General features: G+C 38.1%; 2 protein-coding genes across 6 annotated transcripts in view; both read right to left on the bottom strand.

Annotated features, from left to right (window-relative positions):
• Herc2 (HECT and RLD domain containing E3 ubiquitin protein ligase 2) overlaps nucleotides 1-26,912 on the bottom strand; it is a 207,631-nt gene that overhangs the window by 136,885 nt on the left and 43,834 nt on the right. For all 5 annotated transcript variants that reach the window (XM_026400487.2, XM_026400485.2, XM_026400490.1 and 2 more), the window contains 13 exons: nucleotides 25,171-25,390; nucleotides 22,704-22,804; nucleotides 21,531-21,687; nucleotides 19,439-19,549; nucleotides 18,582-18,753; nucleotides 16,106-16,279; nucleotides 14,068-14,256; nucleotides 13,298-13,449; nucleotides 9,578-9,735; nucleotides 9,376-9,489; nucleotides 6,658-6,909; nucleotides 2,781-2,974; nucleotides 102-302 (listed from right to left, as the gene is read on the bottom strand). In XM_026400487.2, coding sequence (XP_026256272.1) covers nucleotides 102-302; nucleotides 2,781-2,974; nucleotides 6,658-6,909; nucleotides 9,376-9,489; nucleotides 9,578-9,735; nucleotides 13,298-13,449; nucleotides 14,068-14,256; nucleotides 16,106-16,279; nucleotides 18,582-18,753; nucleotides 19,439-19,549; nucleotides 21,531-21,687; nucleotides 22,704-22,804; nucleotides 25,171-25,390 — 2,195 coding nt within the window. The remainder of the gene's footprint in view (nucleotides 1-101; nucleotides 303-2,780; nucleotides 2,975-6,657; nucleotides 6,910-9,375; nucleotides 9,490-9,577; nucleotides 9,736-13,297; nucleotides 13,450-14,067; nucleotides 14,257-16,105; nucleotides 16,280-18,581; nucleotides 18,754-19,438; nucleotides 19,550-21,530; nucleotides 21,688-22,703; nucleotides 22,805-25,170; nucleotides 25,391-26,912) is intronic.
• On the bottom strand, nucleotides 3,278-3,749 carry LOC113190950 (transmembrane protein 126A). The gene has a single exon (XM_077800105.1). It carries the CDS (start codon nucleotides 3,691-3,693, stop codon nucleotides 3,316-3,318), a length of 378 nt encoding a protein of 125 aa, XP_077656231.1. The 5' UTR covers nucleotides 3,694-3,749; the 3' UTR covers nucleotides 3,278-3,315.

Here is a 26,912-nt window from a genome sequence, read left to right as displayed (position 1 = left end):
GTTTCATGAGCAGTTCACCTAGAGAGCTAAAACCAATACTCTTCAATATGCACAAACGTTCTTATGAATTCCTGCGATACTTATAAAAGAAGCAGAGGCACCTGAAGTCGTAGAAGATTCAGTGTTGCAACAGCCATGCACTCTTTTTCTTGTGGTGGGGGCCAGTCAGAAGTTCCATCCATCCCTTCACTCACTTGCCGCAGCAGGAGATCCAGCTGCTCAAAAGTCATAGAGCAGATGTCCACCACAAAGGGAACACGGAGGCCAATGGACCATTCAGAACATGATGACCAGGCAAAGCTCTATGAAAGAGACAAAAGAACTTAAGATGAATCTACAAATTCAGCTACTGGTCTGTCCTATAGTAAAGATTTACCACTGTACATATAAAGACGCCTTAAATGGGGGCCGGGGCTGTAGCTCAGTGGCAGAGTACTTGCCTAGCATATGTGAGGCTCTGAGTTCAAATCTCAGCACCACATAAAAATAAATAAATAAAGGTCTTGTGCCCATCTATAACTAAAAATGTTTTTAAATTATAATCTACTCATCTAACTGCCAAATGGATTTGTCCTTTCATTGTTGGTTAGCTCACATATTATCAGTTTCCAATTTCCTCTCCCATTTCACTAACCCTATGTCATTTTGCCATATCAAAAAAAAAAGGTTTCTAAAAATCTTTTCACTCTCAAAGTTAGTAGTATACACTAGTAGATGGCAATGAGGCCCTCAATCCCCTTAAAATGGTACAACAGTAGCTCTAAGAAGATAATGAAATATTAGGTACATATATACTACCCTCCTAGTGAGAGAGAAAACAAATAATTGTCAAAGATCTAGAAGAACTGAGTAATTCCACCAATACTATCAATGAACTGGATCTAACTGACATTTATAGAGCATTTCACCCCACAAAAACAAAATACATACACTTCTTAAGCAAACACAGAATTTATCCTGAGACATAAAACAAATTTTAAAAAATTTAAGAGAACTAAAATAATACAGTTTATTCAACCAAACCAGAATTGAACTAGAAATTGATAATAAAATGATAATATGATAAGCTCCAAACACTTTAAAATTAAAACACAGAGAGCCAATTTGTCAAAAAACAATTATCAAGAGAAATTAGAAAATAATTTGAAATGAACAAATATAAAAACATATCAAAATTCGTAGGTGCAGTTAAAGCACTATGTAGAGGAAAATGCTTATATGGTACAAAATAAGAAGGGCCTAAAATCCATAATCTAGGATTCCATTTTAAGTTACCAAAAAAAAAAAAAAAGAAGTGGTGAACCCAATACAAGCTAATGTGAAAAACAAAAAGAGCAGAAAACAATGAAATTAACCGCCCCCCCCCAAAAAAAAGGTGGGGGGAGTGAATGGATGAAACTACAAAAATAGAAAAGATCAACAAAATTAAAAAACCTTAAAAACTGACAAAGAGAAAAGATACAAATTACTAGTATCAGAAATTTAAAAAGAGAAAGAGATATCACTGCAGACCCTGCAGACTTCAAAAGGTTAGTAAAAAAAAAAAAAATACAAAGGAAAACTTTTTTGTACTAAAGTTGGACAACCTAAATGAAATGGAACAATTCCTGAGTGCCACAAACCATGAAAATCACCCAAGAACAAATATCTAATCAGGTATTGTGCTTGCACACCTGTAATCCTAGTGACTAAGGAGGTTGAGGCAGGAAATTTGCAAGTTCAAGGTCAACCTCAATTTAGTGAGACCCTATATCAAAACAGAAAATAAAGGACTGGTGGTAGAGCATCCTTGGGTTCAATTCCCAGTACCTCAAAAATAAATGAATGAATGAATAAATAAATGATTTACTTCCTTTAAAAATAATGAGTAGGCTGGGGTTGTGGCTCAGCGCTTGCCTAGCACATACGAGACCCTAGGTTCAATCCTCAGCACCACATAAAAATAAATAAATAAAATAAAGGTATTGTGTCCAACTACAACTAAAAAATAAATATTAAAAACATAACAATAATAATGAGCAAGTGAGGTCTATCCCAGTTATACAAGGATGGTTAATACTTGAAAATTAGTATATTCTACTATATAAACAGATTAAAAGAGAAAAAACTATTATTTGAGAAGAAAAGGCATTTGGCAAATTTCAATGTCCATTCAGGATTTTTGAAAACTTCCAAAAAACAAAATAGGAATTAAAGGAAACTGCTTTAATCTGATAAGGCATCCATCAAAAAAGAAAAGAAAAAGAAAAAGAAAGGAAAGGAAAGGAAGCATGAGCCACACCACAGTTAACCTCATAGCTAACAGTGAAAGCCTGAATACTTTTCTTATATGATCAGAAGTAAGACAAGGATGCCCACCACTTCAATCTAATGTATGAAATATGATAAGTCAAGAGCTTTGTAATGTTGTGAACAACCAATAAAAAAAAAGTAAAAAAAAAGAATTTTATATTCAAAAAAAAAAAAAAAAGGATGCCCACTCTTTTCTCTCCTATTTACCATCACATAGAATTTCTGGCCAGTGCAACAAAGTCAGGAAAAGATAAAAAGCATAGACCAAAAGAAAGAAAATTGTTTCTATATGGAGATAGCATAATTATCTGAGAAAAAAAAAATCCAAGGAAACTACAGTAAAGCTCACAGAACTAATTTGTGGCTTTGTATATTTGCAGAACATTAGGACCATGCAAAAAGTTATCAATGGTATTTCCATACACTAGCAATGAACAACTGGAAAACAAAATTGTACAAAATACCAAACCAAACTATATACTCAGTACCTGGGCAGGCCCACAGGCAATTCCAACTATGTGCTTGGTATCCAGTCCTGGCAGTGCAGCAGGTTCTGGCTTGGTCACACGCAAGGTGTCAAAGTGCTGGCACTGGTCATTGCTCCCCCAGCTATGCACTTCACTGTCTTCTGTCAGAGCAAGGCAATGGGTGGAGCCTGCAGCCACATCAATCACCTTCTTCCCTATGAGGAAAGAGGGAGACAGTTACAGCTTCAAACTGTAGCTTCTGGTGCAAAAAAGATATCTGAATCCAGCTATTGAGATCAGAAGGCACTTACAATTAACTTCTTCAGGATAATTTCTTTCGTTTTTAACATTTTTTAAAATACTTATTTATTTTACTTGTACACAATATCTTTGTTTTATTTATTTATTTTTTATGTGGTGCTGAGGATCAAACCCAGGGCCTCGCGTACTGGGCAAGTGCTCTACCGCTGAGCCACAACCCCAGCCCCAAGATAATTTCTTAGTATTTTTTTTTTTAATCTTCACAATTTTATTTTGTATACACATTTGCTCTAAATCAGTGAATTTCTAGGCCTGGTTCAGGTAACTGAAGGGCCTTTATAAGTACTTTATATTGTCTAGACCCAAGGTATGCTGCAAACATAGTCTGAAGTAAAATGGGAAATAACATCTTTCTGAAGATAGGCTTAGAAATTTTAATCCAGTAAGTTAAGGTGTTTCCTTTCTCTGGTAGCAGGGCTGATTGATACCTGGCTGCTAGGCCACCATTTATAGGTATAGCCAAGAAAACAGGATACAGACCTCCTAAAACTAAACCAACAAGTCCACCCCGTGTCACAGTACAGGTTTCACAATTCAAATCACCTGTACTCAAAGGTAAACTTACAAAACCTTTGAAAGATGCATTTGCTGTCAAAAATGGGAGCACTGCCATTGGTAAGCTAGCAGCTATTCGGGCCTGTGTTACATGCACGACACGCCAAAAAAGACTGTTTGCTATTAGGCCACAAAGAGCAGCATTAAGTCCAATATATGTGGATCCATGTTCAAGTAAATTCCTTTCTGCTTCTGGTAGTAGTTCAATTTTTCTGGCTATGATAATTTTCTTAGTATTAATCATAATTCATTTGCTTTGAGGATGTTATAAAAGCTTTGGGGACTGGAGTTGTAGCTTAGTGGTAGAGCGCTTGCTTAACACATGGGAGGCAATGGGTTTAATCCTGAGCACCACATAAAAATAAATAAATAAAATAAAGGTATTGTGTCCATCAAAACTAAAAATATATATTCTTTTAAAAAAAAACATAGCTTCTGTTATTTTTTTCGGCTTTAAATTTTTGGGATCCCTAGCCTACAAAGAAACTAATGCTAGGGTATGAAAAGGATCTATTGATTTTTTTTTCTCCTTACTCAGATTTTCATTAAGAAAGAGACTACTGTGTTTTTGTTTTGTTTTGTTTTTTAATGACATGAAGTAATTTACTGAGGACTCCAATGAACAAATTTAGGATGAAAATTCAAAACTTCACATCCTTAATTTTATGAGATTCATATTAAATATAGTATAAAGACTGCTTCGGTAATTAATTAGGAAGATCATAGGATTGAGTTTGATCTCTTGTCCCTCTGCATTGTTCAAGAATTTTGGTGGATTAGAGAATATACTTAAGAGTGTCACTTCACAGGAAGCTTTTATGAAAACTACTTCTGTGACCTCTTTTCATCTAACTCTTGTAAGAGACTTCTTGATGGGAAGAATTTGGTTTTTAAACACTCCCTGGCTACCAAACATTCTCACAAATTCTGACAAGTAATTACATAAGTGAAACAAGTGTATCTTTAGTTAATCATTAGATCACATTCTCCAATTCCTTGTATAACTATGCAAAGCACACTATTCAATGGGGAAGTATTCTTAAAAGGATATCTATTTTTCCCTCAAGAAGTCATAAGATATAAATATTTTAAAACATTTTTGCTATTTAAATACTGTTAAAGGATATTTTTCTTTGTGAGTAAATCTAACATGACCAAAACAAGAAGGGCTTCTGAGAAATGTCAACATATATTTCAGCTGAGAAACTACTACAGTAAGAACGATTCCATCTAAAGAGACCACCACAAGTTAACATTAAAAAAAAAAGTTTTACCAACAATAATTTAAATACTCTCATAGTAAATTATTTCTCTATCTAATAAATGTACTGAGGAAGATATTTTACTAGTAGGGGAATATAAACAAGAGGCAAAGGAAATTCCAATATAGTTCCCTAATATACAATGAATTATATTACTCTACAACGTATCTCAGAACCTTGAAAAATAATAAATACCTTATGAACACGTAAGACTCCTAATGATCAACATATTAAGATGCTTTACAATAAAACTAATGAAGAAAAGAACTAGCAAGTCTAATGTCCAACTTTCAAACTCCCTAAAAAAGGAAGCAAACACTTAAATAAAGAATGAATGAATTAGTGCAGGGATCTATCAAACTCCAGTCCTCCAGCAAATGCAGCCTATGGCCTCTTTTTGTGAATAAACTTGGGTGGAAACAGTCAGGCCCAATAACTTAAAATACCTAAAATCTGGCCCTTTAAGAAAAAGGTTGCTCACCCCTTAACTCGAGCAAATATTACAGGACCCACTTGATGATCCACCACTCACTGAACTCCCCCCTTTTCCATGTTTACTTGTCAATTCACCACTACTGCACCAACTCTCCATTACTATGGAGATTGCCTACCGCCACCAAGGCAAATGGTGTAGAAGTTTTCCCCTTTTAAAAAAATCCTTTCTAAAATCGAATCACCATGGTTTCCATAGACATCCACTTCCTACAGCATACAATCTCTTGTAAGAGTGGCTTAGTAGCACTCAAGAGTCTTCCTACAGGGGCTGGAGTTGTAGCTCAGCAGGAGAAGGCTTGCCTAGCACGTGTGAGGCACTGGGTTTGATTCTCAGCACCAGATATAAGTAAGTAAATAAAATAAAGCTCTATCAAGAGCTAAAAAATATTTTTAAAAAAAGGAGCCTTCTGGGCTGGAGTTGTGGCTCAGTGGTAGAGTGCTTGCCTAGCAGGTGTGAGGCACTGGGTTTGATTCTCAGCACCACATAAAAATAAATAAATAGTAAAGCAAAAATAAATAAATAAATTTTAAAAAATCCTAAAAAAATTATATTGGGTACCATATATGTATACAAACACAATTTTTGTGAATTAAAGGATTCCTAGAAAGAGAAAAAAATAAAAATAAAAATAAATATAAATAAATAAAGGTATTGTGTTCATCTACAATAAAAAAAAAAAAGTCTTCCTACAGATGTTTCCATCCTTTCTGCCCACATTGGCAGATCACTGAAGAGATACTTGCTCTCATACTTATGCATCTGGGCTCCCACCTATTCCCTCTAACTCCAATGCACACTGGACATCTGTGCAACAAAGCATGCAAGATATATGCATCAATGACAAGTTAAATCAGACCACCTGAGGTACATCCAAGCCAACCTCCCACTGTGGCCCCACAACACAACATGTATCCATGGTCTCAGTGGAATCTATAGTTAAGAACATCTGACTTTGCCAAGACAGAAGTCACCCTCACTAAATTCATTGCACTGACAAAGGGGTGCTTACCAAAAAAACAAAAAACAAAAACCTCTCCAATATTAGCAAAACTGAGTGGGTTTCAAATTGAATTTGGGAAAACAAGTCTATAATTTAATGTACACAAATCACTTTTCAATTACTACCTACGCTTATCAAGATATTAGTAAAAGTTTCTAATGATAGTCCATTCATGGAATGTCAGGTTAATAAATCTAAAAAGACTTTAAAAGATTATCAAGGAAACTTCCTCAAAGAGTTTTAGAAGTATATATCTGTACTTACCTTGCAGGCCTTCCAACAGTTTGGGATAACGAACATGTTCCTCTGTTCCATGTCCAAGTCTCTGATTGTCACCCTTCCCCCAGGAATAAACTTGGCCATCTTTTGTCAAAGCAATTGAAAACTGACTTCCACAGCGGACTTTGACAACATCCAAGTCTTGAAGCTTTTCAATCAGCTTTGGTGTTTTGCAGCCATCACTACCACCTCTGCCCAATTTCCCATAATCACCATCTCCCCAAGACCATACTTGCCCTAGAAAATACAAATGTATTTAGGTTAAAATAACTGTACATTTCTATGGAAGTTTTTTAATGACTGAAAATAACATAGCACACACAAATCTAGATCAACAATGTATGTGGTTAATATTAACCTGGAGTTTACTGATCAAATGAAATCTAATTTTTACTTCACGTTAATATAGAAGAAAACTTAAAAAGGAAAGCTGGGCTGCTTTATTTAATTAAATAAAAAACAAAGTCCTGACACTTACTAGTTTGATACTACTTCAACAAAATGCTGAACACAGAACAAAAGCTCCATTGTTTGCAGAAAACACTGGAACTGAGGCCCACAATACTCTGCTACAGTTCACTGACCACTGTACAGTGTATCTGCATGCTTCTGTTCCCACCACACTGACCACAGTTCAATTGTTGCATTATATTTGTTTCTAACTGCATTTGTCAGTACAAATATTATATAATTGATTAAACATTACTACAGGGCTAAAATATAATTGCAAAAAAAGTGAATTTCTTTAATTATGAAAAATAAACTGAATACTTTGCAAAACCTCAACACAGTGAATTGATAAAAACAAAACCAAAAAAAAGGCTTTTTTATTAAATCAGGCAGAGGTAAAAGAGAAGAAAATAAGAAAGAAATCAGAAAGAAAATATCAGATTGCTCTATTTCAAATAAAGTATACCTAAGATCAACAAATATTTTCTGAAATATTGGTAAGCATTTTTAGCCTTTATGGATGGTAGTCTTTGTCACAATGACCCAATTGTGCCATTGTCACAGGAAAGTAGTTGCAGGCAACACATAAGCGATCTGATTTGGCTATGTTCCAAAACAACTCTATTTGCAAAAACAGGCCAACCCTTGATCTAAACTGAAAACAGCAGATGGTAAACTATTAGATGGCCATGAAAGAAACTCAGCAGATGTACACACAAAGATAGCAGAGTACATACACTTTTATACACATTGGCTAAAATTCTGCTGTTTATGCAGCCCACCTGGCAATTCCCCACTTTCACCAATGTTTTTTGGTGAAGCCATCCTCAGACCAGACTGCACAGGGCAGGATGACTCTACTGTACTAGTCTCTCAAAATATGGTGTAGACCAGGACATTTCCTTAAAAGATTTGCATTAAAGAAATATCAGAGTGAGATAGATAAATCCACAAGTCCTATTCATGGCAATTTATTCAACATCAACATTATAATCATAAAGTTTTCTTAACACAGCAATTTTACAGAAAGAATACCAAGGACAATATACTAACATAGCTACGTAAGAAAATATTTCCTAGCTGCACATGGTGGCCCAAGCCTGTAGTTTCAGATATGTAGGAAGCTGAGGCAGGAAAACTGCTTGAGCCCAGAAGTGCAAGGCCAGTCTGGGCAACATACCTAAAACCTATTTCAAATAAATAAATAAATATTTCCTGGTCAGAATTTTTGTAAAGTACTACTCACTCAACAATGGACATTTAAAAACAACAATGAAATATCAAATCAAAAGCTTCATGCCAGAAAGAACCTTTCAGATGACAGATGAGATCATCCTTCTCTAGGAGTTACAGTAACAAAAGTAAGATGATTGCACTGTTGTTCCATCAAGAGTAGTAGGACCTATGTGGATATGAAATTGCCTAAAGTAATCTTTGATCATTCACCAAAGAAATTCCCAGAAGTCAATTCTCAATGGGTGGTTCCAACTCTGTAGGAAAGAGCAGGCTGAGAGATTCCCCAGCTGATACTAACAGACATATTCCCCAATGATAATTGAAGACAGACTGACATAATATTGACAAGACAGATACAAATCTTAAAAATCAAAGTGATTCAAAACATCAAACCTGATAAATAGCCAGGCACAGTGGCTCAGGAGGCTGACGCAGGAGGATTTAGAGTTCAAAGCCTGCCTCAGCAACTTAGCAAGGCCCTAAGCAACTCAGTGAGACCTGTCTCTAAATAAAATATTTTAAAAGGGCTGAGGATGTGGCTCAGTGGTTAAGCACCCTTGGGTTCAATCCCTGGTACCAAAAAATAGAAAACGAATACACTCTAACAAGCACAAAAGAATAATTAAAAACAAGGAAACAATGTGGTATCAGACTATACAATACACAAAGACTGAGCAAGATTTGCCACAAGGAATCAAGCATGGCTGAACATTAGAGAATATATTAACAGACACAATTAAGAAAATCAATTATTCCACTTAATTCTGATTCTTAGTTAAAAATTAAAATACTCAAGGAAGAACAAGTGGCCCCTAATGAACTGGCTGGCTTTGGATAAGCCAAAGTCCTAGAACTTCATGGGCTTCTTCACTGAGGCCACTGAGACCCACACCCATCTAAAGGTAAACAGGGCAAAACAGCTTTGTGAGGGTCACTCTACTCCAAATGTCCCTCCTCCGGGCAAGTAGCCATCAGCATTCTTGAGAATCTGCCAAGGGTAATACGAGCTCTACCTACCATTCTCAGTCACAGCCAGGGTTTGAGCATCCCCACTCCCACATGCAACATCAATGACCTTCAGTCCTTTAAGTCCAGCTACCAGCATTGGAATGGCCTCGTCTTCACTGGAACCTTCAAACAGATGTAAATGTGTTACTTATGTCGTCTCAGATGAGGCAACCTTCTACCACTTGCTCATGTTCTCACAAAGGAAACATACCATGGCCCAGCCGGCCGTAGTTCCCACGACCCCAGGTGTACAACTCCCCCTCAGCAGTGATGGCCGCACTGTAAGTACTTCCACAAGCGATATGCACCACATGTTTCCCAGCCTGCTTTCCAGAGAAAGCAGAGATCACCTTAGGCTCCTCCAGAGGCCTGTGGGGAGGAACAGAACAAATATGAATTCCCTTCTAAGCACTTTTTAGTGTTAGCAAAGGAAGTTCACTATCAAGAACAGACTAGGGGCCAGGTTTGTGGCTCAGTGGTAGAGCGCTCGCCTAGCATGCGTGAGGCACTGGGTTCGATCCCTGGCACAACATAAAAATAAAAACAAATAAAATAAAGGTTTAAAAAAATAAAAAAAAAGAATAGACTATTGGCCAAAATGTTGAAGTATAAGTGTTCAGAAATTCTGCTGACCCCATGCAGAAGACAATGACTCAATAATAAATCTACTACTCCTGGACAAATAAGTGAATATATATATATATATTTTTTTTTTTTAAAGAGAGAGGGAGAGGGAGAGAGAGACAGAGAGAGAATTTTAATATTTTATTTTTTAGTTATCGGCAGACACAACATCTTTGTTTGTATGTGGTGCTGAGGATCGAACCCGGGCCGCACGCATGCCAGGCGAGCGCGCTACCGCTGAGCCACATCTCCAGCCCAAATATATTTAATTTTAAAATAAACTTAAATTTTTTATATTTCTAAGAAAAGAATAGACTATCAGGTGGGTTTGCAGCTCAGGGGTAGAGCACTTGCCTAGCATGTCTGAGGCACTGAGTTCAATTCTCAACACCACACATTAATAAATACAATAAAGGTCCATCGCCAGCTAAAAATACTAAAAAAAAAAGAAGAAAGAAAAAAAAAATAGAACAGATTATCAAGCTAGGAACAGTAGCGCACATTTATGAGCCCATAATCCCAGTAGCTCAAGTGACTGAGGCAGAAGGATCTTGAGTTTAAAGCCAGCCTCAGCAAAAGTAAGGTGCTAAGCAACTCAGCGAGAACCTGTCTCTAAATAAAATACAAAATAAGACTGGGAATGTGGCTCAGTGGTCAAGAGCTTGAGTTCAATCCCTGGTATGCCATGCCCCGCAAAAAAAAAAAAAAAAAAAAAAGACTATCTCAAAAATTTAAAAATTTTAAACTTTTTTTAAAAAAAGAATAGACTATCACAGATCTTACAAATAACTAAGTAGAGAGAATTCAAACATTACATTGCCAACACTCTTACTAAACTGGAACACAACACAAACTAAGGTATCCAGTAGAATATCAAAAACAGTGTCTATTAGTCTTTTACAGCTAGGTGCAGTGGGACACTTATAATCCCAGCTACTCAGGAGGCGGAGGCAGCAGGATCACAAGTTTGAAGACAGCCTCAGCAACTGAGCAAGACTCCGTCTCAAAATAAAATAAAAAGGGCTGAGGATGTACCTCAGTGGTAGAACACTTGCCTAGCATGTATGAAGTGCTAAATTCAATCCCCAGTACCACAGAATAAATAAATAGATAAGGCTTGTACAATAAAATCCATGGAAGCTTTATTTACAACGTCTCAAACCATTGCTGTTGTTCATCAGCAACAGATCAAAATCAAAACAATACACCCAAGAACATGGCTGGATTTTAAAACGTTGTGCTAAACTGGGCATGGTGGTGCACACCTCTAATCCCAGTAGCTTGGGAGGTTGAGGCAAGAGTTCAAAGTCAGGCTCAGCAAAAGTGAGGCGCTAATCAACTCAGTGAGACCCTGTCTCTAAATAAAATACAAAATAGGTCTCAGAATATGGCTCAATGGTCGAATGTCCCTGAGTTCAATCCCTAGTATCCCCCCTCCTGCCCCTCAAAAATAAAAACACTATGCTAACTTAAAGAAGCCAAAATCAGGGGCTGGGATGTAGCTCAGTTGGTAGAGTGCTTGCCTCATACGCACAAGGCCCTGGGTTCACTCCTCAGCACCACTAAAAAAAGCAGCAGCCAAAATCAAAATCTTACATACTGTTAATACTTGAAGAAACAAAATAATAATAACAAAGGGAAAATCAGAGGTTGCCAGGAGCTGGAGATGAGGAGCAAGGATCTGCAAAGAGTACAAAGAAAGCCTCAGAACCAACAAAAACACACTGTATTTTGACTCTGGTGGTTCCCCAACTGCTTGCATTGGACAACCCATTCAATCATATCTTTCAAACTGATTCATCTGATTGTATGTAAACCTCAAAAAGGTGGCTGAGATTTATATATATTTGTTAAATACATGTAGACAGAATGAAGCCAGCAGGGTTCACTCCACACTACAATCTATATCAGAAAGTACAAAAAAGTAAGAATCAGCAAAGAAAAGTCTTACTAATTAAAGAAATCTTGACACTTTCAAAATGTCCTATGCTTACAATCCAGAATATTTCCTATTTTATTGAAAATCTATACCAACCCACTTTAGCCTCTCAAAAGACATGGTTTACTTGCTTTATGACCCAATAGAGACACTGGGTCAGAGAGGGACAGCCATGACTCTGCTGGATATAACCTCTCCCTTCTTGTTTAGCTTAGTTTAACTCCTCCCAAAAATTTCTAACTCCTGCAATCTGTACTGATCTTTTTCCTTCCCTAAACTCCTAGAACAAGAGACAAGTTACTCATTCTAGCACTTAATATCAGTTAAGAATGATTTTCTTAAGAAATATTTTGTACTTAGTAAACTGTAAGAGTACCATAAAGTAAAACAATGAACAAATCACCCATACTTCCCATCCTCTACCTCAGAGCCTCTTTAGTCTCATGTGCCCATGCCAATCCCACCTTCTCCAGTCTGACAATAAGAATTCTGTTACTTTGGTTTTCATTATAGTTTTGCCACATTTGTTTGAGTCCTTTACAGTACTATCACATTTGGGATATTTTTTAACTCTGCATGAATAATGTACTACATGTATCCTACTTTTCTTAAGGATTGAGATTCTTCCCAGAAGACTTTATGAGCAATGGTCCCACATCCCCACCCTGCAATGTGAACAGGTTATATGCCCTCTGGTCTCTTCAGTCAGGATTACATTGTTCCCAATGGTGCACTTGCCCACTTCCTACTCATGGCTCTAACCACATGAAGTGTGCTTGATCACATCAACACACTTATGTAGCTTCAATTTCGCCTAATGCCAAAGTCTTTCCTGCCAGGATCCACTTACAACAGCAAAGTATGAGTGTCTATCACTCCATGGAAACTGGCAGGCCTCTCCATTTTTATAAATAGACATTTATAACAAGGACTCTGTTTTATTTCTATTCTCTCACAGTAATCAAAAGCTTCCATCAAAAAGGTAATAACAAGAAACTGTTGATATTTGTATCTATGAAAACAATGCTATGGTTCAAGGGAAAGGGAGGGCCTTACTGGCTGGTGACAGATAAAATATTTTTGAATGAAGGGACAACACATGAGATTTGCTTCAGAAAATAAGGTACGGGTGCAACTGCTGGCCATTACTTCATCTGGGAGAGCAAGCAAAAGGGCTGATTCCATCATCCTCCACTCCTGGGCAAAGCTCCTAAAGGAGTCATTAAAGGAAGACATATCACAGCACTCTATCTGAGCCCTACATGTTGGGGCAGCTGGAACACACCCAGTCATATTCCATTTTTCCATCCTGTTTTGGATATAGCCACACAAGAGAACAGGTCAGTTTCAGGAATAAGCTGTACATACACAGTGTCCCCGTGGCCTAGCCGTCCACCATCCCCACAGCCCCAGGAGTACACCTCTCCAGTGGCAGCCAAAGCCAGGTAGTGGTGACCATCAGAATGAGCAGCAATTTTTACAATGTTTCTGGAAGCGAGACCCTGGACCAATTGTGGGGCCTAAAATGGTAAAAATAAGAATATTAGTATTAAGTTGAAAGATAATGAAAACAGAACGACTATCCCCAATCAAGTGTCTGCTGAACTAACGGGTTCTAATTGAAAGACTGTAAGACTCCAGAGATTGCAGTCTGGTTCTCAAGTCCCACCCAACCCACCATGAACCAAAAGAAGGCAGACAACTTCCAAGTGGTCCTTGGCATGACTAGTACTAGTGCCAGGTAGTACAGGTTGTCCCTGTGCAACAGGAACACACAGTTCAAGAGGGGAAGTACCTTCCTTTAAGGAGAATGCACATGTCCCCAAGATGCCACCATTCCCATAAAGCCCAAACTCCCTCTTCTGTTAACTTCCTGGCCTCAGAGTCAAATGGGCTTACATATAAAAATTTGGTTTATAAATAGGTATCTAACAGTGGGTTTCTCTGTAAGGAGTTCCTGATCTTAACAACTCAAATCCTTGACAATAAGGATTAATTCTGAGATTATTAAATATGATTAATAACATACAGAACAGATGCTTATCAATGATGTGGAAGAAAGCTAGAGCAGGTAGTGTCTGTAGCAGAGATCACGCCCACCTAGGAAAGCTTGCAACCACAGCATCCACAACACCCACCAGTGTGTCACTGTTGTAGGCTTGCGTGTAGACACGGCCATTGCGCGACAGGATCAGGAAGCGCTTCTCTGCACAAGCAATCTGCGTGACCCCCAAGTTGGCAAGACCTTCACACTGTATTGGACCAATCACATTGGCATAGTATTTCCATCCTATTAAACCCCAGCCTATGACCTCCTGTAATGATCCCTGTAAGATAAAAGAGTAAATAAACATTTCCTTTATAGCAAAAAAAAAAAAAAAAAAAAAAATTGTCAAGGAATAACACTGATATTTTACAAGCTAAAAACAAAGCAAGTGAAAGAAAGAAAGGAAGCTGATTCAAAACATCAAAATAACTCAGAATATTCCACATTACCTAAATTAACTGGTAAGATAAAACAAATAAACAGGTTATTTTTTCCATAATGTTTCATTTTAACAAAGCCCATTAAAAAGTAGTATCAGCTGGGTTGAGGCTGTAGCTCAGTGGCAGAATGCTTGCCTAGCATGTGTGAGGCACTGGGTTCGATCTTAGCACCGCATAAAAGTAAAATAAAGGTATGCTGCCATACACAACTACCAAAAAAATATTTTAAAAATAAAAAGTAGTATTAGCAGCCCTTCAAAGTAGTTTAAAATGCTCAAACCACATTAGATTACCATTTTGCGCAATAACAGGAAAAAACTCAAAAGCCCAAACACAAGGCTGGGAGGTAACCAACCTTATAGGTGAGGCTGAAAGAGACCAAACTGTATGGGAGCAATCTAGAGATGCCGAGCACACAACAAGTCATCCCACTGGCAGACATGGACGGGTGCACACGTGTGCACAGATGGAGAAACACATGTACTAGGCAGGTTACTGCAACAGTATTTGGGTAGCAAAATTTTAGCAATAACCCAAGAATACACCAACAGGAGATTACATTAAAAAGGAAGAGAGATGGATACATCCATACATGACATACTAAGCTAGTTTTAAAAAATTAAAAAAGAAGCTCTTTTTATTAATACAGAACACTCTCTAACATATATATTTAGTGAGAAAAATAGACACAGAATAACTATAGCATGCTACCATTAATAGGGTCATTCCAGAGAACAACAAAAGGCTACAGAGGAAATTAGAAAAGTGAAAACAACCAGGAGGGACACTGGGTAAACAGAGGGCAATAAAGTAAGTAACAGTATATATCTCTTTGCATATAATTTTGACTTTTGGACCATGTGATTACTTATTTTTTAAATATAACTGTAAAATAAAATAACTCTTATTCATATTAAAAATAAAAGTCTAGAGAAATCTGGATTCAAAAATAAGATCACTATGTGACCCTGACAATATTCATTTCCATTCCAAACATTGGTTTTCTAATGGATACCATGGGGGAAGACTGTTTCAATCTTTTATGATTGTATGTGTGAGGTCCCTGGTGGGCTGGCATTCCCCAGGTACTCTCCACACAGGCAGATCACTACTACCACTATCACTATTACATATATCATATATAAAATATAACTACATCATCACATCATCATTGTACAATAACCATCACTGCATACTAAGATAAAAGCCCATGTTCAGAGTATACAAAAAAGGCTCTAAGCTAGAAATATAGCCCAGTGGTAGAATGCATACTTAGCATACGCAATGTCCTATGTTCAATTCTCACCACCACAAAAAAAGACTAACTTTCGGCAGAAATTCCTTCACCAAGCAGGAAGGCCTGTGGCCATGTGGATAAAAGGTGAGCTCTTGGGACCCTCGTTTGGGTTCAGAAGCCTCGTGCACCTCAGTTTGTGCATCAATCACTATGGTATCAGTGACAATACTTGAACTGTAAAAACATTTAAAAACTATAAGCCAGCTCTTATTGCCAATACCAGAAAAAGTAAGCCTTACACATGCAAAGAATGAGAATATGAGAGTGCTACTAATATTGCTCCAGAGGGTGAGGGTATAGCTCTGTGGCAGAATGTCTGCCTAGCATATTCAAGGCCCTGGGTTCAATCCCCAACATTGTAAAAAATAAGTAAATATTGCTCCAGCACATACCTTATGAGATGTAGGAGAGCTGCACAGAGGAGGCATACAGGGTGTAGCCAGGCGGTCTAAATGAGCCATGACAACAACTGCTGTTTGTCGTAAATCAATAGCAAGCTCATTATCTTGAGGAAGAGTGAGATACCTCAGGAAACTTTCATTGGGGCTCAGAGGGCCAGATAAAAGCTAGATAACAAAAAGTAAACAAACATTCAGAAATGGTGGAAAAAAGTAAAGTAACACAATTAGCCTCCAGTCACTGTTTTTATGTTGGTGCTTACAATTATGCATTATCTATAAAATCTGCTCATTTTAGCCATTAAATGATGATGATAGTTATACTATATATCTATTCATTTATTGCTATATAAATGCACACAACACTGACTATGCATCTATATATTTATTGCATCAAATGTAGTTGAAGCCTATGTGCAGACTCCACATGGATAACTATGGCCAAACTATCCTACAGGCATGCTTGCCCCCAGGGTCCCTGGAACAACACAGAACAAGTTCCATGGGAATAACACAGTACTTCAACCAGGTGTTGAAAATTAAAAACAAAATCCCTTATTAAACCAAATGAAAATTTAAAACCCCTTAATCTAAATGTTGCCCACTCTGAGGAAAAACCTAATTTTATTTCCAAATTAAGTCATAGTTCTAATTCTTCCAAAAGCAGAAAAGCTGTAGTATCATGTAAGAGTGCTAAATGATAGATAAAGCAAGCCAAAACATAAAAATGGAATAGTCAACTCTTTCCAAAAAAGAAGCAAAATCCAGCATAGACTTGTAAAGAACAGCAGTTCTAGGGTTCCAGAACAGACCCAGCACCTACTCCCCCACTATCTCAGCCTCTTTACTGGTGAAGTGTAGAGATGGGACTAAACACAGGAACAACTCAGATGACGTGCCTTGCATGGTGCCTGACACACAGGAAGGGCCAACAAAATGAACCACTATTTCCACTGTACTTTTCTGATATTTATTTGCAAGTTTGTGTTTTATACTTGGTTTTGCATTGACAATGAAGTCTGTGCTTGCTGATTCAAGTCTTTTCCATAAACAGCACAATGGATGTGATAGAGGATGAAGGGTCACCTAGGTCTCCTGGGCAGGAATTAACATGGACAATTAAGATGATTGCATGTGTGGATTTCTTTGATGTGGACAAAGTGAGATTTTTCTATTTTGAACAACCTCCCTTTTTAAAAAAAAAAAAAAAAAAAGAAATATATATAATAATTATATATATTATATATATATTATATATATATTATATATTATATATTATATATTATATTATATTATATATTATATATTTTTACTTGTAGGTGGACACAATACCTTTATTTTGTTTTTATGTGGTGTTGTGGATCAAACCCAGTGCCTCATGCATGCTAAACAAGTACTCTACCTCTGATCCACAACCCCAACCCTAAACCACCTCCTTTTAATAGGATTTGTGGCTCCTCTCCACACTGACCTTAGCCCTGACCTTCAGCAAACCTCCCTGCATCATTGATGTAAGAGCTGATAATGACTTATTGCTCAGGCTTTGCTTTTGAAATAGTGTCAGGATTTATACCACTCCTCTTTCCTCTACTAACCCACTCCTCCTTCCTGGACGTGAACAAGTCTTCATTGCATCTTCTATCATTTCTGCTATGTTTTGGATACGGTTTGATTCAGTCTCCTAAGGGTTCATGTGTTAAAACTTAATTACCATTGTGAGACATTAAGAAGGTAGAAACAATCTGAGAACAATGTTTAGAGGTGGCATCTTTGGGAGGTGATTACTCATAACTGAGTACTTGTGGCTTTATCAGAAGAGAAAGTGCCATGTTGACTGAGCAGATTTCTCTGTGCTGAGCCAGAACCACTGAGTCCTTGGAGTATGTGAGTTAATGCCTGATTGTGCGAAGCAGCTGCTGTGCTATGCTTGACTATGAAGGAAAGTGAATTTTAAATACTGTATTAGTCTATTTTGCTGTATTGGTCTACTTCAAAAAGAAAAGAGGTTCATTTTGGCTCATGGCTCTAGAGCTATTAAGTTGAGGGCTATCTGGTGATGGTCTTCTTGCTGTTAGAATTTCCAGATGGCACAGAGCATCACATGGCAAGAGGAAGGTCTCTCTAAAAGTACATTAGATCCATGTCATGACATATTCCTCCTACGAAATACAAACAATCTAAAAATGAGAATACAGAGTCCAAGACCTGTAGCTCAGAGGTGGCTCTGGCCACTCACTGCCATATGGATGAATCCCAACAGCTTTTGTGATGTTCTACCTTGTCAAGGTAACACACACTTGGCCTCCCATGCCTGTCCCATCTGACTCACTACTGTCATTATCAAGGACACACATACCGAGAGACATTATTGCCATGGATATGCACTCTGGCCTTGCTTATAAAAGTCTACGTCTTTAATATAACTAGAATGAAGAGTACACCTAAACACAAAGTTTCCTGTGATACTTACATGTGTGTCCCCCTCTGTGTGTGGCATGTCTTTGCTGCAGATGATGCTCTGGAACCTCTGCAGCAAAGGCAGAAGTGGAGCACTGGTGCCCTGGGCAGATCGCTCATTATCAGTTTCCTGTGCCCCGCTGTCCCACAATTGAAGCAACAACAGGATGGCAGACAACATCTGGCTGAGGGAGGAAAGATATTTATTCTCAGGCAAAAACAGGTTAACTTGTTTTGTCATGACCCATTAAAAATAAAAGCCAGCAACTAAATAAATAAAGGCAAAGAAAGGCTTTAAATATTAAAGGAAATTCAAACAATGCCATGGAAACAATTCTTGGCAATAAAATCACTGAATCAATGCCAAGATTTTAATGCAAGACATCCACCTTCTGTTGATCAGAAATAAAAAACCAGTTACAACATTCACAAAGTACTTCCTACAGGAAATTTCTAGAATCTTAAGTTAATGGAATAAAAATAATTTAAGAAAAACTAAGGGGGCTGGGGATGTGGCTCAAGTGGTAGTGCGCTCGCCTAGCATGCATGAGGCACTCGGTTCGATTCTCAGCACCACATATAGAAATAAAATAAAGATATTGTGTCTACCTAAAACTAGAAAATTTAAAAAAAAGGAAAGAAAAACTAAGGAAAAATAATAATTCCTAGATGACTAAACAACTAAGTATAAAAAAAAAAAAGGAAGAAAACATATATTAGAAGAAAGGACTTAGATTTAGAAGGAAGACAGGACCCTGGGACACAAGTCTACATTTACTACAGGAACAATGCAATGAAATGCCACACAATGAAAGAAATGTGTGGAGACTCAGGCAACTCCTAAGATATCTCAGGCCTGTCACCACTCACCTCAGTGTGCCTCTCTGCACAGCCAGCTCCAGCAGGATGGCCAGGGCCAAGTGCTGATCCTGCAGGGGAACACCTCCTGGCCCTTTGGTCCCTGGAGTTCCATGAACATCTCTGAAATGACAGCAACAGTGGCAGGACAAGAAAATCAGAGAGGGCTGGGGATGTGGCTCAAGCAGTAGCGTGCTCGCCTGGCATGCCTGCGGCCCGGGTTCGATCCTCAGCACCACATACCAACAAAGATGTTGTGTCTGCCGAAAACTAAAAAATACATACTAAAATATTCTCTCTCCCTCTCGCTCTCTCTTTCTCTCCCTCTCTCTCTAAAAAAAAAAGAAAATCAGAGAAAGCAGCACAACATAAAATCATACCAACATGTTAATTAAATTCTCTCTCCAGTAGAAGATATATTTTTGATATTTAGAATCAGGATTCTGACATTTGTTACACAAATTTAATCAGAGATCTTAAAATGTATGATTAACTTGTAGAGAGAGAGAGGTAGGAAAGATGAGTGTTTGTTTTGTTTTTGCAGTGCCAGGGACAGAACCCAGGGCCTCTCACATGCTAGGAAAGTGCTCTACCACTGAGCCAAATCCCTGGCCTCTAAAGATAATATTTTATTAGAAGCATTAATACAAATTTTTTATGCTTATTTTTATATCTGATCAAAAGAAATATTTGTAATATATAACAAATTCCTAAACCCAAGAGTGGGGAAGAAGGATCTTACGATATCAACATTACAGTGGAGTTTTTGAAATTAATTCCAAGCCTATCATTAGGGCCCTCAGCCTTAAATTTCTGTGACAACACCTTCACCAGCAAGAAACAGATTCATAGCCTGAAGGCGTAGACCCCACAGAGGAGACTGCAAAGAGAACTCATTTTTCCTCTACTCATCTTTGCAACTGAATTCTGTATTGAGTATATGCATTTTCTTTCTTTCTTTCTTTCTTTCTTTCTTTCTTTCTTTCTTTCTTTCTTTCTTTTTCTTTAGTTGTAGTTGGACACAATATCTTTATTTATTTGTTTTTAAGTGGTGCCGAGGATCGAACCCAGTGGCTCATGCGTGGGAAGCAAACACTCTACCACTGAGCCACAACCCCAGCCCTGCATTTGCTTTATTTAGAAACCATTACAAAACACATAGCATCCAAGACCACAGTTCATGGTCTTCCCTACAGACAATGATTCACATTCAAACAACTCAAGAGTAGCTATGCAGTACCGTTTGGATCTGAGATGATCTCCCAAAGGCTCACTTGTGAAAGCTTGGTCTCAGGCCCAAGGCCCTACTGGAAAGTGGTGGAAACTTTAGGAGGTGGGGCTATGTGAAAGTAGGTTAGGTCATTGGGGGCACACCCTTTATGATATCAGGATCCTAGCCCCATCCCCTTTCTGCTTCCCAGCTACAATGAGGTAAACAGGTCTCTTCAACCACGGGCTCCACTGCCATATATACTGCATTGCTACACACTCAAAGCAACAGTCAACTGATGGCTGAAACCTCTTAAACAAAACCTTCCTTCCTTTTAAGTTGATTACTTCAAATATTTTGCCACAGTAACAAGTGGTGACAGAAAGTTAACATACTATAGGTTTAAACGTTTTGTTTTGTTGTTTATTTTTCTAGGTCAAACCCAGGGCCCCCCACATGCTAGACAAGTGCTCTACCACTGAGCTACATCTCTAGACCCAGTTTAAATATTTTGATCCTGAGTAGCTCTTTATTACCATGTTACCTACCAAGTACCACACAACCCTCAGAACAGTGGCTCCTTCCTATTTATGACCAAGAGACACACAAGAAGTGCTCACTTTATAAATGATGAATCAACAAATCATCAAATGCCTTAAAAATAGTAAAATACAAAAGTATCCACCCCATTCAATATGACAACTTCCTGGGTCAAACCAGAGTATCATAAATCATGCCATCTGAACATCTGAGAGCCAAGACCTGGAATCAGAGCTAAGGGTGTGCTGAAATAACAGGTAAGAAACCAACCTATAGGTTGGTTAGCTATAAAGAAACGATTATCAAGCATGCTGGAACTGTTCCCACAGGAAGGTATGAAAAGAGAGAACTTACCCCGTCACGACAGACCTGAGGAACCTGGTTGCTCTCTCTACCACCTCCAACCACACGGAGGACACTGTGCTCTCATCAAACAGTGAAGCCTCAGGAAGAGCTCTCAGGGCATCCAGGGACTCTTGCAATAGCTCACTGCAGAGGTCTGCATCTTCACCTGGGCACACATGTACACACACACACACACACACACACACACACACACAAGTCAGAAAGGCTGACCACCACTCAGGCAACACTGACAAAGAGAGCTCCTTCACTTTCCAGCTAAGTCTCCCAACCCTCAGGTGAGAAGATGCCCACTGTCACCTACTAAGACCCTCATTTGATGGACCAAAATCTAACACAGTTGTCTCAAAATCATTTGTATATTTGGGGGCTATCAAGGAGGCAAAACAGATTGTATATCCCTTATTTGAAATTCCTGGAATCAGAAGTGTTGTACCGTTCAAATTTTTTCCAGATTTTGGAATATCTGCATACACGTAATGAGACATCTTGGAGATGGGACCCAAGTCTTAAAACAAATTTCATTTATATTTTATATATGCCTTATACATGTAACCTAAAGGCAATATGTTTAGTGCAAATGTATCTTGACTGTGACCCACCACATTCCATTTGTGGCACCATGTCAAATAGTCAAAAAGTTTCAGATTTTGGAGCGTTTCGGATTTTAGATTTTCTGATTAGGAGTATTCAACCTGTACTAAGTTCTTAGCCTTCTAGAAATAAATCAGTACTGAGGTATCCCGTGGTGATGGTTCAGTTAGGGGGCAGGGTATACATGAAAACTTTTTTTTTTTTTTTTTTTTTTTTTGGCCACTGAGGGTTGAACCCAGGGCATTCTATCACTGAGCTATATTCTCAGTTCTTTTATTTTTTATTTTGAGACTGGGTTTTGCTCAATTGCCAAAGCTGTCCTTGAACTTGAGATCCACCTTCCTCAGCCTCCTAAGTAAGTAATATTAGTGTGTGCCACAATACTCAGTCCTTTTTATTTTTTTAAGCATAGGCTTAAAATGTCAAATAGACTCAAAAGTCTCTCGTTTTAAAAGACTCTGAAGCACAGAGAACATACGAAATCAGCTCAAGGATACATGGGACAGAACTGGTCACAGAACCCAAATCTCCTCATATACCAAGAAAACAGAACATGCTGAGCACACATACCTGACCGCCAAGCCCTGCGTAAGAATGCAAAGGCAAAGGAGAGTGCTGCTCGGGATCCAACTCTGGCAAGCCCTTCCACCCCTCTGCCTGTGGGTCGAGAACTGTGGATACACACATGGAGATGTAATAACTGGTCAGGAAAAGAAATGTGAAATACTGAAACAAAGAATATGGAAAGATTTGGACCAGATGTGATCAATGATTTTCTTTAGATGGCCATATCATAGGTGACATTTAGCTTCATTTTTTAAAAAAACTCTTACCAAATGTCCTTTGTAAAGGAAATGTTTTCTCTGTTTTGGTCTGGGGATTGAACCCAGGAGCACTCAACCACTGAGCCACATTGCCAGCCTTTTAATATTTTATTTAGAGACAGGGTCTCGCTAAGATGCTTAGGGCCTTGCTAAATTGCTGAGGCTGACTTTGAACTCATGACCCTCCTGCCTCAGCCTCCCAAGCTGGGATTACAGGCGTGCACTACCATGCCAACTAAAATGTTTTCTTTTTAAGAAAACTAAAAGACATCTACCAAGTATTTTACATACTTGGGAAAATGCTCATGAAACAATCTCAGGGAGCAGTATTCTAACTGAGGGGAGGCCAATGATAAATAAATAATAAAGAGATAAATACAGCCAGCCACAGTGACGCACACTAGTAATCCCAGTGGCTCTGGAGACTGAGACGGGCAAATGGTGAGTTCAAAGCCAGCCTCAGCAATGGCAAGGCACTAGGGAACTCAGTGAGACTCTGTGTTTAAATAAAATACAAAATAGGGCTGGGGATATGGTTTAGTGGTTGAGTGCCCCTGAGTTCAATCCCCAATAACGCCCTCTCAAAAAAAGAGATAAATACATAAGTAGGAGAACAACAGATAGAGAACAACACAGGGAACACCCACAGCCTAGCCAGTCTCACTTTTGGTCATTTGTATTTTACACTTGTCCTACCCACTTCACCCCATCGTGCTGAGTTAGTTGTGCCTAATCATTCTCACATCTTTTTAAATTTTTATTACTTATAAATGTTCACTTAGGGGCTGGGACTGTGGCTCAGTGGTAGAGCACTTGCCTAGCACGTGTAAGGCCCTGGGTTTGATCCTCAGCACCACATAGAAATAAATAAATAAAATAAAGGTATTGTGCCCAACTATAACGAAAAAAATATTTTAAAATAAACAAACATGTTCACTTAGCAGGTCATAATTTCATTCTGTATATGGTAAAAAATTACATAAATGGTAGAACATAATACTCATTCTGAAAAAAAACTAGAATACAAAAATGCTTGTATAACATTAACTTAATGATGAACAGCAAATTCTATCTTTACTGTATAGTATTTCATACACAAACATAGGCTGTAGTATTCCTACTATAGACTGTATTCACAATCAGGAAAATATTCTCAAAACAAATAGTGATCTGATAAACACACAAGCGCACCTGGATAATCTCAGCATCTACTGCTCCTCACATGTGCAGAGACCTCTGATTAATGGCCATCATGGCAGGATGTCACTTTCCAATTAGGAAGGAAAGGAAGAATCACACTACTGACTGTTATCTGTCACTTGGCTTAGTTTATCTTAAGCTATACTCTAAATATGACATGCAATGTGATTTCAACTGGATTTAAAGTTTTTTTAAATCAAAGAAATATGCCTCGGTTAGCACTCTTATCTCTAGGGCAAGGTGAGCATGGGTTTTCCATGCTTCCTTCTGTCTCCTGTACTTTCCATGTGCTCTTGAGAGTAAAAGTCACTGATACAACCAAATAAAGTCGATTTCTAACCACATGAAATATAAGTCCCATCTGGCAACCTAGTCTTCTGAGAACAAGTCTGTTAAGCAACTATATTTAGGAAAAAACACAGTTTTACTAGAGCCTTATTTAAACCTCCTGGTTTAATACCTCCAAGGAAATCTGCTAATGTATTACCAGATAGCAACAAATCAAAAATCATATTCCTGAAAGCATCACTTGTAATAAGAGAATAAGAAAATCACATTAGGAAAGGGGGGAAAAATGAAGATTCTAAACTAGTTAGGCACTAACATCATGCTCTGACTATTCCCTATCTTTCTTACCAGAAGAAGGCAAAAAGACATAATTATAAAGCACCAATTTTAAAAATCTGGAGGAAAAAAAGCTAAACCAAAACTACAATATTGAGATCCCATTTTCAACCTTAGACTGGAGCTGATCTAAACTTTTATCTGGCTTCAACAATTACTGAAAGAAACAGGTCTTTGAAACAATGACACTAATATGCAAAAGGGTCTGTTAGTCCATGAGCAAATCAGCAAATCCATCTTCCAAAATATACCTAACACAGAGAAGGGAAAGCAAAGACAAAATTCCACACAGTTAGGAAAGAGACTATACCAAAACCCTAAACTAAACTTTCCTAAACAAAAGACCCTGAGTTGTATAGTGAGCAGTCACCACTTCACTTTATTATTACCTTTTTTTGTCCACAGGAGGTAAAGAAATGCTGCTGCTTTTCCACTTAACTTTGACATTCTCCTGAAAAACAGTTCTGTTCAAGGCAATGAAGTAGCGTTCCAGGATCACCAGCCTCTGCTTGAGTCTCTGGGCTGAGAGGGTGGTGGTGGCTGACTGGATAGCCAGGGCTTGCTGCTCTTTGACCAGCACAGAAAGACATTCCTTCAGTTCATTCACATCTAGAAAACATGGCAAGAAAAAACACGTCAACAACTTGTGCATCGATTGTTATTAATGCCGCAAAAATTGATTATGATGAAAAATGATACCCAAGTATACAATACATGCCAAAACAGTTTTAAACACTTTACAAGTATAAAATCTTAGCTCAAGCAATCTTCACACATAGTCTCAAGTGACCATTCCTAATCCACAAAATCCACCCATTTTGTGGATTAGGAAACTGAGACACGGAGTGGTTAAGTAACATGTGTAAGATCACACAGAAGAACACAATATATAGCACAGACCACTCTTAGCCTACATGGTATGCTGTAGCTCCATAAACATCATGTAAAAGTTACTAATACAAATCTAGAGTTAAACTCCTCAGCAGAATATTTCCTATACAGAGAAAAACTCTAGCCATCATTTTCTTGTTATGAAAGTAAATTCAAAATAAAAACAACATTTCCATAAAATTACCTATCATGCGTGACTCACAAAAGTTAATACATTTATGGAATTATTTAAGAAGAGGAAGAAATAACTAGTCAGAGTGTGTGATGAATAAGTGATATTTCATTAGACTATTCTCTGTACTTCAGTACATTTTGAAAAATCTTCATATTAAGGAGTGATTTTTAAGGAGCTAAAAAATGATCACCAGAATGAAAATAATTCAAAGGATTCTAGTCTTTCAATTAAGTCTAAGTCAAAGAATATAAATAATTATGGATGAACTGTAAATCTGGTTACTTCCCATCAACCCCCTATAGCAGCACTGCTCCCAGTGCTGGGATGAGAGTGGGGCTCTCATGTGCTTATACCTCTATGCTTATTAGGCATGAGGTCAACAATCATGGGCCTCAAAGCGTCAAAAATGACAACACCCCTACTAACTTCCCTTGGATGTAAGACATCAGTTTTCAGGTTGCTTACGGCCTGATTATGCTTTCTACATGAGAACAGAGGTTTTAGAAGGCATTAGAGATTCACATCTCACCACTCCCCAGGAATCTCAGGATGGTGCTTCATGGGGCATCAGAACAGCACCAGAGGTAGAATGCCAAGCCTAGAGCTTCTGCATCAAAAGCTCCAATAACTAAGAGCTGATACTTATGGAAAACCAAATGAAGAACACTCTAAATTTCACACTAAATTCAAGATGGACAAGCAGAAAGATGTATAAGTGAAGCAGCACCCCTGTGCTCACAGCACCCACATCAAGTCACCCTCCAGAATAGGAGCCTGATCCAGCACCAAGAGGCAGGCACCTCAGCCCTTGCTATGAACAGCACCTTCACAGAGACAGGCCTTTCAAGTACATGTCCCAAGAGGAATTCCTTCAAGAAATCATCTTCTCAATTTAGCCTTCCTGGAGCTTTAGCCTTCCTGAAGAATCACTATATTTTCCATTTTTATGAGGAGGAAGGAGCAATAGTGGGAATTTAACCCAGGGCACTTTACCACTAAGCTATATGCCTCACCCTTTCTATTTTTTATTTTGAGACAAGGTCTCACTAAGTTGCTGAAGGCCTT

The sequence above is a fragment of the Urocitellus parryii genome, chromosome 6 (genome assembly GCF_045843805.1).
Source record: "Urocitellus parryii isolate mUroPar1 chromosome 6, mUroPar1.hap1, whole genome shotgun sequence".
Classification (NCBI taxonomy): Eukaryota; Metazoa; Chordata; class Mammalia; order Rodentia; family Sciuridae; genus Urocitellus; species Urocitellus parryii.
This window is presented reverse-complemented; position numbering and strand designations above follow the sequence as displayed.

Coding starts and splice junctions, on each gene's coding strand:
- LOC113190950 (XM_077800105.1), bottom strand. CDS start 3,693: ATGGCAGTGCTCCCATTTTTGACAGCAAATGCATCTTTCAAAGGTTTT.